The sequence below is a fragment of the Chroicocephalus ridibundus genome, chromosome 6, assembly GCF_963924245.1.
Source record: "Chroicocephalus ridibundus chromosome 6, bChrRid1.1, whole genome shotgun sequence".
Taxonomy (NCBI): domain Eukaryota; kingdom Metazoa; phylum Chordata; class Aves; order Charadriiformes; family Laridae; genus Chroicocephalus; species Chroicocephalus ridibundus.
The window spans coordinates 23,654,672-23,666,803 of NC_086289.1; the positions used below are offsets into that span (position 1 = coordinate 23,654,672).

A 12,132-nucleotide genomic window follows, 5' to 3' on the forward strand; every position below is an offset into this window, starting at 1 on the left:
CTCATGCATGGAAATTTTCTCCTCCCAAAACCAAACAGCTCCCGTACCTTTGCCTGGCAAGACTGCAGTGGGCTATGCCTGAGGAAAGATATCATTTATCAGAAGGATGAAGACAATCATCAAATTTGCATGCTGCACGGTGACCGACTGTTGTTTTGATCTTGGCTATGACTTTGGGCCACGTTGGGTTGATCATGAGGTCAAAATTTTTGTTTCTTAGGTATTACATTGCATTTTGAGATAGCTTTAATCCAAGTGATTTGGTGGAAGGTTAACAAAACTCCAATTCTGGTAAATTTGTAGGTGAGAGGGTACTAGGACTAAGTCTACCTGAAAAAACAGCAGTGATATTCCCAAACCTTGGATCACTGACAACGGAAAAGGGAAAAGAAGAACCCATGGGCTAGACAGTGAAGTACCAGATGTGGAGAATGGCGTTGTACCAACTAGAATTACCCTGATGAAGGTCCTCCTTCAGACATCTGTGGAGAACTTTCTGTTGGGAGAGTCACTTTGCACCAGCTCAGCATTGACACGCTGCCGTGGTGGTTTTGAGGGTATCAGGTATCCCATCGCTGTTACCGTTATGGAATCAAGGTCTAAACATTTTGACTTTGTAGAACTAAAGGCAAAGCATTCTACTGTACTTGACGCCCTAAACCCCCAGGCTCCGCTAAGTATCACTCTCTGCCTGCCCCTGCACACTGTAGAAAGGCACTGAGCACAGTAATTACCTAATTGCCCGAGTGTGTGTCATTATCTCACAGGGTAATTACAACAACTATTGTTAATTAATAGTATTCTTCACTAGCTGAAAACAGGTTCTAGGCAATTCTTGTATTTCTACCAAGGAAGAGTCTCTGAATTTCAGGGATCCTGAGTTGATTTAATAGGCTTTGATACACATATTTTTGTGTAACAGACTATTAAAGATAGTATCACCCATTAGATGTCAAACCTTGCCATATGTACGTGTGCTTGAGTGTATGCAAGCTCCTCCTATGAAATGAAAATGTAGGCAGCCTGATGGCAAAAATTGCTGAGAAAAAAAGCACAGCAAGCCTATTAACGTTGTGAGATTTTATTCAGCTAAAAATGATTTATCTACGTAAAAAGACACGAAGTGAATACTTTTGTCATGTATCTGTTACCTCAGATACCTCCTGAAGAGGATCCCTGAAAAGAATTGCCTTTTTAGAACAGCAGCTTTGGCCAAGCAACATGATTAGTTAGATGGAAGTCTGTAAGAAAGATCTGAGGCAGCAGTGGCTGCGGACTCTCCCTTTTTCTTTACTGGTGGAAAGCCACCGCCTTTGCTCAGGGTTCTGGCCCTTCCCAGAAGCCGCGTTACCCGAGGAGGCATTGAAGGCTCTGACATTTGCGCATTCGTTAACTGTTACAGCTGATGGACATTTTAGTAACGCATCCTTGTGTTCCAGATATGAGCATTACAGATCTGAGCACAACAAGCCATGGAGGAGGTTTCCCTTGAGGTCCAAGGGGCAGCTCTTAAGCCTCACTAAGGGCTTATCCATTAACCTAATTTTTTTGGTATCGATAGTGAATTAAGATGAGGGAGACAGCGCGCGTTCCCAGACGCAGCTCATTTTCTCTCAGCTTTAGGATTACCACGTCATTCTTTTTCCCTTAGCTCTCCCACCCCCGCCCCGCTTTTAGGGGCCCGTGCGGGCACAAACAACCTTTTGTTTCATTATAGTCCCTTCACGGCAAAACCCCCGCTGCTCCGGCCTCTGCTCGGCTTCGTCCCCTCCTCTTGGCCCGGAAGGGGCGGGTCGGGTCGGGTCGAGCCGAGCCGAGCCGAGCCGAGCCCTGGTACGGCCCGAACGGCCCGGCCCGGCCCGGCACTCAGCTCAGCCCTTCCGGGAAGTGCGGCCCTGTCCAGGCCTGTCTGCCAGGCCCCCACCCCAGGCGGCGGAAGTCGGAAGCGCCGCGGCGGAAGTAGGGCTCAGCTGAGGGGAGGGAGGAGGAGGGGGTGTCGCAGGTGAAGCTGGGAAGCGCGGAGCCATCTTGGGTGCCCGCGCCGGGCAGGAACCCGTCGCCGCCGTTACCGCCGCCGCCGCCGCGCCAGGACAGCAGAACCGCCACCGGGCCGGGCACGGGGGGGCGTCCGCGGGCGGGGCCTCGCTGGCCATGGGCACCTAGAGCCGCGGGGTCCAACCGCGACGGGAGCGGCGGCGACAGGCTGCCCCCCCCCCCGCCACCCCCCCATTCCCCGCCGGTCACCAGAGCCGGGCTCTCCCCGCCTCCCCCATGAGGCCGGAGCCGCTGGCGCCGGTGACGAGCCACCGGGAGGTCGCGCTGCCCCGGTTTTAAGCCTCGGCGAGCGGGAGGGAAGTTGTCCCCGTCCGCACCCCCCCTCCCCCCTCATCCTCCTCTGCTGCCCCTTCCCGCCCTCGCCCTCCGGTTCCTGCTCCGAGAGTGAGACAAGCACAACCTCAGGGAGACCCGGCCCTGCGCACAGATACCCGCCGTCCCCCAGCGGGAGTCCCGGAGAAGGAGAACCGGCCCCTTCCCTCCACCGCCAGCCCCGGGGCCGGTGGCGTCGGAAGCCCTCAGACCCTCCGTGCGGCCGGCAGGCACCTGTCCCGCCGGGGGGAGGCAGCTCTCCTACGCTGACCAGACCCCCTCCGCCTCAAGTACATTTTGTGGACATAAGCATTTTTTTAAACTTTTTAAAGAACTTGCGGCTTTTGTTTTTGCTTTTTTTTTTTTTTGGGGGGGGGGTGTGCGGTGTGTGGGGGGTATTTTTACGTGCTTCCCCTCAGTTGATTTCCTGCTTCTCCTGCCTCAGATAGCACTGGCTCTGGTTTTCCTGGGACTGTAGTATGGGGATCGGATTGGAACTGTGATTTTAAGTATTGCAGGAGCCCTCAAGTCCATCCACCTGTTAAAAGCAAGCAGCGCTGTTTCTGCCTTTCTTCTTTTTCCCCCACGTTGCCTGTCGGATGTGATGGAACTCATGTTTGCAGAGTGGGAGGACGGGGAGAGGTTTTCATTTGAAGACTCTGATCGCTTTGAAGAAGACTCTCTTTGTTCCTTCATCTCTGAGGCAGAGAGCCTTTGCCAGAACTGGAGAGGATGGAGGAAGCAATCGGCTGGACCCAATTCTCCCACTGTCAAAATGAAAGGTGAGGTCACCTGGTTTCATTGGGATGCTCTTTGCACTTGTGGAAGTTGAGGGGTGAGGAGATCTGCAGAAGGAATGTCAAAGGTGCAAAGCGAAGTCACATGTAGGATCATGGTCAGGATAATTTTTGACCAAAGATTGAAACTGAGAATTTACTGGGGATCCTAAGACAAAACTCTCTTTTGGGTGAGTTTTCACCTGCATGCGCTCTGTAGTATTGTAGTGCTGCTCTTCTGAGTAGATTTTGCGAGCTGCTTCTTGGAAATCTGAAAGCAGAAAGTACAGACTTGGCTGGGAATAACTATACATAGGTTCCCACTTGCACTGATTGAATTACACTAAGGTTTCATGGAGGGTTCTGTTACTGCTATAAAACTACTCATGGTGGGGCATGTAAGCCATTGTTGTATAGACCAGTCTGGTTTTCTTGTCTGTTTCTTTACATTTCTCTTTTTTCTAGTAAATTGTCAGACTTTCTTTTGCAATAGTAGAGCAAGAGGGCCTTCAGACTGTCACAAAGAAGTCAGGAAACTACATTGTGTCTGCTTCAAGAGTTATTATATTTTCTTTTTTTTGATAGTAATTTCTTTTTAATAGCAGACAGGAAAATAGATAACATTAGCAATTTAAAATTATTTAAAATTATCATATAGCTACTAACTCTTTGCTTGATTGTTTTATTTTTTTAACAAATGAAACATAATTTCTCTTTTATCCTGATGCATCTTGACCCTAGAATTCAGGTGGTGTTTGCACACAGCAGAGCCAGACATATAGTTAACAGAAATTATAATACAAGCCCTTTCTACTATTCCTTTTATCTCCTTCCTTCTCTTTCAATCCAGTGTCAGTACTTTTCCTGATACTGCTGACCTTCGTGACCATCAGCTGCCTCATTAATATCTCCCTATCTGGAACTGCAAAACTTCATTCTCTTCTGAATGTTGGCCTCACATGAACAGAGAATGCAATTTATATTGAACTGTGCTGAAATCTGGCTGTGTTATGCTATGGACAAATGCTCACTTGTTACTGGATTAGGACGAGGAGGTAGACCTTGCGTTAAGTGTAGGCTTTCCAGAGCAGCTCAAGTTTTGAATTTTTAATAAATTTGAGAACTGTCTCTAGTCCCAGATGTGTAACCTCCTGTGTCTCTTGAATAGTTAGGATTAGAGCTGAGGGAAGGATGGAAACTTTAAAAAAAAACCCAGCCCAAGGGGTTTTCAGAGGGAAATGCTGAATACCTATCCAGGTTGGATAGCTCTCTTGGAACCTGCAGCTGGGACACGTTGGTTTTAGTGTGGAACACTCTACTGGTGTAAAGAAAGGGAACAGTGCTGGTGTTGTGTGTTTTAAAGCTATGAATTCCGAGATGTAGAAATAAGCATTGGGCACATGGCAAAGCGTATAAATGTTGTGTTTTGCTTTAAGTCTTGTTGCATATGTTAACTTGCTGGAAAGGAGCTAAAGTTTTGAAAACATACTGCTGTGGGAAGTAAGACATCTCTAGTTTGGCTGAGGTGTATGAAACTGGTTTGTACAGATCTACAGGTCAGACTGATGTTTGAAAAGGTGATCTTTTTTGTTCAACTTTGAGATGCTTTTAGCTGACTGTTCTCCACTGGTTCAGTGTATCATTGTTTTTCTGGGCCTTGGCCTAGTTCCTTTAGCTCTCTTGACCGAATTAAAAGCCAAGCTGCAATTGGTCTCTCTACTGTCATCCACTTGTTGCATTTAAATGAAAAATCACTTCAGTAGATTGTGCTTATTTGTAATCCTCAGTCTCTTTCCTGATGTGAGAAATACAGTAGATAACATTATTGTTGTGATAATTGTAATTATTTACACCATATTGACATGTTGCTGTTCCGGGTTCTGCAGACCTGCATTGGCAAATGTTGTATTGTTTGTACTTGCTTCATATTTTTTAGGTTTTATCTGTAGAGAGACTAAATTCCTTTGTACAAAAGTTTTACTTGTAACAAGAGAGGTATTCTGAAAGGATACTGTTGCCTGCTTTAAAAGCATGTGCTGGCAATTCCCAGGCCCTGCTCAGAGTTATTTTGAGAGGTATGTGAACATGGATTTGCTGCCTAAATAATTATTGATCTAGTCTATGAAGTCATGTGTGATATTACCAACATGGAACACTCGCAGGTACTTTACTGTGCACAGTGCGTTGCCAGGGAGGCTGGTCTGATGAGGCATCTGTCATCATCTGGTATCTCCTGGGTTTCAGAGCTCCTGTACCAATTTAATTATTTTTAACATCTCTTTTTGACAGTGTTTTTGTAGTCAGAAAAAACAGTTTGTATTGAGAACTTGCTGGGACCTGAGGTTGTCAGTTGTAGTGAGTCTTCTAAAAAGTGCTCATTCTGAATTGAGCCATGTGTTTTTATTTCCACAGTTTACCTTTTTGCAATGGCCTGTGGTGTAGTTGCCTCTGCAAACAAAAAAGGAGGTTAGGCATCGAGTTCTTCAGTGTTAAATGCTAAAGGCAAACAAGAGGAACTATATTGTGTTGGCCTTTTCCTCCACTTTGGATCTCAGCCCGTGTTTTGATTTGGATTCAGCCAGATGAGTTATGTAATAGAAAGGATTTCTAGCTTTTTCAATTGTTTTGCATTTGTCCTTGTGAGCATCTGATTCTTCATTAATTAGTTCAAAGAGAATCCCCCTGAGACTAACGGTGGTGCTGTTGGCTGGGGAATCCTCTCCTTAAACAAGCAAACAAACAAATTACCCGCACACACCCCAGTTATGGCTTTCTTACATTTTGCAACTTTTTATTTTGTTCTTGGGTATTTTTAATATTATGATTATGCTTACTGCAAATTTAACAATAAGGCTTGGGGTAGCTCGTTGCAAACATAGACAGTATTCACGCAGAGGTCACCAAAAAGTTGAGTTATTCACTTGTTTGTCAGTCTCTCCATCAGCGTGCCACAAAGGTGATGAAAGGTGGACAAAAATGTCTGAGTTTCTCTAATATGGCCCTTGGAACAGAATTATTTATAAAATTGAGAATCTTCAGTAGTTATATCAGAAAAATAGCACTGTAACTGGTTGGTTTTTCCTCGTTTAATTTTTGCTGTGGTAAAGTCCTCTTATATTCCTTTCTCATTAAATGTACAGTTGCTAATGTGAAGGGGGAATGCATTGTGTCTACTTTATGGATGCCCTTATATTCTGAACTGCTCTCAACCTCCACCGATTCCTGTACTGAAATTCCAGGGATAACTACAGTAAAGCATGTAAATTTGGGGAATACTGAGATTCCTTTCATGATTTTGAATGCTGATTTTAGAAATTACTTGTTCTCACGTTAGGCTGCCTTGATTGCATGTTTTCACCCCTTGGTTTTTTATTTTGAATGAGGTAATGCTTGTAACTGATACTTGGGCATTGCCTGTGTACATCATTGATCGGAAGCTTTCAGCTGTCCTGGGCAGGCAGGGGATTCAGCGCTGGAGTTAAAGTGAATGGATGTTTTGAAGAACAACATCCTTGCAGTGTATTTGGAACCATCTGGTTCCCTGAATTGGTTTGTGGCTCCAACTCACTTTCTTCTGTATCAAATTACATTCCACCAATTTGTCACCTTTCTGCCAACAAATGCACCTACTTGCCTTTTCTCCACTTTTCTGGACAGTCTTTTCTTTCCCAGACACCCTACGAGAGCCATTACAATCCTCTCATTTCCCATCTCACTTTTTAAAATAGTTGTATTTTTCATTGGTAATTGAAATAAGTCTAGTGTTTCTGTAAATGTTTTGTTATCAAATGTCTTTAATAAGGATTTTTGTGACAGAAGTCTGAAGAGTAAATGTTCAAGTACACTCATTATCTCTCCAAACCCACTGTGGCTTTGTTTCTTCTTGAAAGCTTCTAAGCTCTCTCCCACCCATAGTCCTTTCTGTTTCACAGTTTCTGAAGCATAAATGTTTACCAAACACTTAAGAAGTTGCCATAAATACTGTAGGATTGCTAAATAGTGTGTTCGCAATATTTTTGCTCAGTTTGTATTTATTCGTTCACACTGGCTTCCGCTGGAAGCGTGGTGATGAGTTGTGTTGAAACTATTTTCAATAGGCAGCTAGTGAGAAAGCTCAATTATTTTTCTTTCCTTTACTATAAGCTTGAAGCATTGCAAGCTGTATTGCAAAACCCCTTAGACTTAAGTAAGAATTGATGCAGGCGGCAATCTCCTAGAAAACATTGTCATTATCCAGCCCCAGACAGTCTATGTTCTTCCAAACTGTTAGGAGTGCCCACAACGTTAAGTTCTGGGCACAGTGCCTCAAAAATACAAGCCACAGAGAGGGAAACATTGACAGAGAATAGACAGAGCCTGAGGTGAGGTTATGACCAGTTTAGAGAGACAGCCTGATCAAAGGTAAAATGACAGTGACTGATTTTCATTAATTTTTATGGACAAAGAACAAATGGCTGAGAGCGCAATACTTCTTTCTCAGGAGTTATTTATTAAATTGAAGTTAACCCTTGCTCAAGCAGTAACTGCAGAAAACAGCAGGAGAAACAAGTCATCTCTTTCAAATTCATAACTCTGCTTTTCAGACTCTTGCTCTTTTCAGAGAAGGATGTTGATGTCATCCAAATTGTGTCTGCTCCTTGAGCCTGGTGAAGCTGGAAATGAAGACCCTGTGGTTCCCTACTGTTTTGTTGCTGACTGTTACTGTCTATTGTAAAGTTAAGATTGATTTTTTTTTTTTTCTACTTTATTTGTACTTCTGGTATTAAGAGAGAGGTTATGTAATCAGCTCACACTTCTGGGAGGTACAGGTGTAATACATCTTGTTTCTTGTTGTTTTTTAGTTTAATACAACAGGACACATCTGTTTTAGCCCAAATTTATCTGTTACAATATATCCAAGTTCACTAATAACATTAAAAACCCCAACCAGTAACTATTGAGCAAAAGCATTGTATAGCTCCCTAATGAGTTTCTTTATAGAAGCAGCCGAATTTTAAAAATATAAATGTTGATGAGAAGATATAAAAAATGCTTATTAAATAAGCAGAGATCAAGTGTCCATAGACGAAAGGTAACGTGAAAGTGAAGGCTTAGCTGTTAGCAGAAAATAGGTTTCTCTATATTTTCTTACCTTAATAAATGAATTTAATCTACTTTTGTACTCTATTCCAAAGTGGCTGGTGATGTTGACATTCCGTATAGCAGAAGCAAAAGTTCAAGCTGAGGAAGGGACTTACTGGGTTGTAATACAAGGTGCAAAGGGGACACTGATTCATTAGAGCTGAAGACACCACCGAGAAGCTCTAGAGACAGACGATTATCAAGGCTGATTTGCATAATTAAGTGCACTGCTTTAGAGTTGGGATATAGATTTCAGAAGCTGTCTAGAAGTTTCTACTAAACAAAAAGATGGTTTCACAATGCAGTGATACCTCTGTCTTTTGGAAGGGTGACAAGCTGAGTGATTCTCACACATTTGTCTCTTCATTTGCATTTTCCTATGCCTTTCTGAGATAAGTGAAAGTGTGTACCCCTTTCTTCAGAAATGTGTAATGGAGAAACCCATAAGGAAGCTATCAGGAAAAGATGCTTTTTTTACTACTGAGATTTTCAATGACCAATCCAGTTTTAACTCTGTTGTGGTCTTCTGGCCTCTTCCTTTAGATGAGCTTCTCTTCCCCCCACAAGAAGTCCTTCCCTGTTGTAATGTCTCATCTTTCTACTGGGAAATGTCTCCTTTTCCCCTGTCTTATCTTTCTACTCATCTTTCTTCCTGGCTTCCATGGATTTTTCTTTTTGTGTTTGTTTTCTCCTTCCTTTCACCTTGAGGAGATTCCCGTGTTGCTGAATGACCAGAGATCACAGATGCTCTATTTGCATTTCAGGCTGACTGAAGCTACAGGGGTTTTTCTTCTCTGTGGCATGTTTACCTCTGGGGAAGCAGGGACAAGGGTTCAGGTTTGATCCTAGACTCTGGTTTGTGCTCTCCCTTTGTCTCCTGTCCCCTTCTTTATTTTCCTCTTTTTTCTTTTTTTTTTTTCTTTGACCTGTTCTTCATTGCTAAAAAGTGGGATTTATTTTTATCTATCTCTTTTTTTACCTGTAGGTAACCAGTTCTGTCCTGAGGTAAAAACAAGGTGAAGACAAAACATCTTAGGATTTCTCTCAAGCTACACTTCAGGTTTGAAGTGTGTGGTTATCTCAGCAAATGTAATTCTGCAACGAAATGCAAATGTCTGTTGTTTGTTGAGCATTTTACTCAGGATAACACTTGTTAAAACAGCTTTTTCTTTTCATGCTTAAAAGCTTTTTTTTTTCATGCTTAGGAGTACTGCTTATGTCACTTTGAATGCTAGCACCAAAAGTTGTTTTCTTTGTTAAATTAATATATTTGAATATCTATGTGATCTGGTGCTGTAAGCAGGAAGAGCAGGTAGGAGACTAATTTTGTGTGTCTTACAGGAAGCACAGAGCGCCTTGTGTTTTGAGCTGTGCCCCCTCTGCGTACCTGGGGTCGCTCATCAGCGAAACAGTGGAGAGTGAAACTGAAAGAAAATAAATTTCTGCAGCTTCTGGAGTGTTGCTGATAAAGGCCAGGAGCAAAAAAGACCAGATTTATTTTTTTGTATAGATTATAAAACATGTAGGAGAAGATGTAATTCCTGCCCTGATGAAAACCCTGGAAGATTTAAAATTAGAGTTTAGTTACTCTCAAGATGCATCTTCTTTCCTAGGCAGATTGTGCAGTTTCAGTACCTGTGTTTTCTGGGTCTGCGTTTTGCTCATGTTCTACAACATGGGTGAATCTTTGTGACTCTTCCCTTGAGCATTAGAGATATTTTTATGAGTTGATGACTTTAGAAAGTGATGGGAAGTTTCAAGAAGCCAGGCAGGCTTGTTCAATAGGTGGAGATGTGCTCATGTAGCTTCATGAATTGCATTGGGCTGTTGTCAGTTCTGTGCTCCTCTGGCTCTGGTTTGGTGTTACTTCTAGTCCTAATGTAGCGGTGTGATCTGTATGTTTGAAGAGCCATCAATTAAATGTGAATTAATATGCAAGTTTACAACTTCGGACTTCCAGTTCAATTTGAGGAAGAGCAAAAACACCATAGCATAACCTATGCAGAAAAATAGCACCTTTTGTACAGTCTGTTTCTTGTGGTTCTAGTGAGAAAAGAAGGGAACTGACCAGACCTAGGAATGGCTGTCTTCAAATGTAATATACCCAAAGTAAAAATTACTCAGCGTATGTGTTGTGGAAGTAAAACTCACATGTGACTTGTGGCCAGGCCTTTTTTTCCCCCCTCTATACTCCAAATAGTGTTTTCTTCAACCAACGTCTCTTTTGCAGCATTAGGGTAATAATTATGGTTAAGTTCATTTTTAAGCAAATGAACTAAATTCAGTGATTTCAGTTACTATGAAAAGGTGATAGAGGATTAGAGATGGCTTAAGTAGTCAAATGGATTATTTTCTTTTGTAGGGTAACTAAGAAGGTTGCTTTTCGTATAGCCTACTTGCTGAACCTTTGCTTGGTTATGATGTCTAGGTTTTTTAAAATAGCTGAGTTACCCTATTAGCTACTGAATATTGCAAAGGTGTCCTTACATGTTTTTAAACTCACATAGAGTTGAAGGGAGATGTGTACACATTAATGTTAGTCTAGCGATTAGGAGAGAGTTTTCTTGTCCATGTCAAGTTCTTGATAGTCCCTGTTTGCTGAGTAATATAATTCTTACTAGTATGCTGAGGAAAGGATAACACAGTGGGTTAAATGTTAAGAATAAGGAATATAAAAACAGAAATAAGAAATTAAAAAAAAAAAAGGGGGGGTAACGGCAAGGATCATTTAAACAAAATTTTTTTTAAACAAGCAAAAACCCCCTTCTCCTGCCACTGTATACCTTTGAGGGAACAGAAATGGACATCAGTAATTTGAACAGCGTCTCTTATGCTGGTTATAAAACCAGGAGCAGAGACCATCTCCTCTTAATTGTCCAGTGTCCTAGTTATTATACAGTCCTTTGTTCCAGAGGAAGAAAGGAATGTACAGATTCACAAGATGTTTTACATACTTTAATGAACTTTTGGAGTAATGTATGGCTATTTAGAATATCTATAATTAATTTGGTTTGTTTGTTTTTATATTTTTAAATAACATTTACAAAGAGTCAAAACCAATTTATTCTTTATTTCTTGAAGTGCAAGAATGTGTTTTAAGATTTCGTTGCTCTTTTTAGACTGACAGCTTTTTTCTGTCACCTGTCTAATTGTAAGACTGTAAAGCAGTTGTAAGAGTAATTTAAAATAGTGTTATGGTTGTTTTTTCGACTTTATTTTAATGCACTTTATCTGTATTAGTCTCTTTCCTCTCTCCTCCTGTTTTGTGACACCCTTCAAAACCCTCCAAAATGTAAAATTCAAAGCACCTATGTATCAACTAGCTAAAATATTAGGCCTAGAATATTTTTTTTGACATATTAAAGAGCAGTGATGCATAATATACAATATATTTAAAATGTTATCTCTAAGTTCAAAATACCATATCACACATTTTTAAGTTGCTTCCTCCGAAGCTGTGTAGTCTCGAGCAGTAAGTATAGGGTTACCAACCAGAAGATTCTCATACTTCTTGTAATTTGTATGGGGTTTGATGCATCCTTTCTTCTTTGTTTGTTTGCCTGTAGAATGGCAGTAACATTCTGGCAAGGCTGCATTAGTTGTGTAGCATTTTTAACAGAAATATTGAAAGTGATGTCTTAAATGTTATGGGCAAGGCTTATGGAAACTCTGCTGTTTTGATTATGCGTAATTAATCTATATTTGATCCCATACAGCTGGAAACATACCATCTTTGAAAACAATGAAACAAAGGAGTTCTGTCAGGCTGTGATATCCCTATTACTTAAAGTCTTCTGGAATTGCATATATTAGAAAAGTGATGCTGTGAAAAGTGTCCGGCTTTAATAAAATATTGTTGCTGTTATCA

General features: G+C 41.7%; 1 protein-coding gene across 3 annotated transcripts in view; it reads left to right on the plus strand.

Moving 5' to 3' along the window:
- The first annotated feature begins 1,968 nt into the window (after window positions 1-1,968).
- Window positions 1,969-12,132, plus strand: part of ZSWIM8 (zinc finger SWIM-type containing 8) — a 67,070-nt gene continuing 56,906 nt past the window's right edge. For all 3 annotated transcript variants that reach the window (XM_063337941.1, XM_063337942.1, XM_063337943.1), the window contains exon 1: window positions 1,969-3,149. In XM_063337941.1, the coding sequence (XP_063194011.1) occupies window positions 2,972-3,149 (178 nt within the window). In that variant the 5' untranslated portion in view covers window positions 1,969-2,971. The remainder of the gene's footprint in view (window positions 3,150-12,132) is intronic.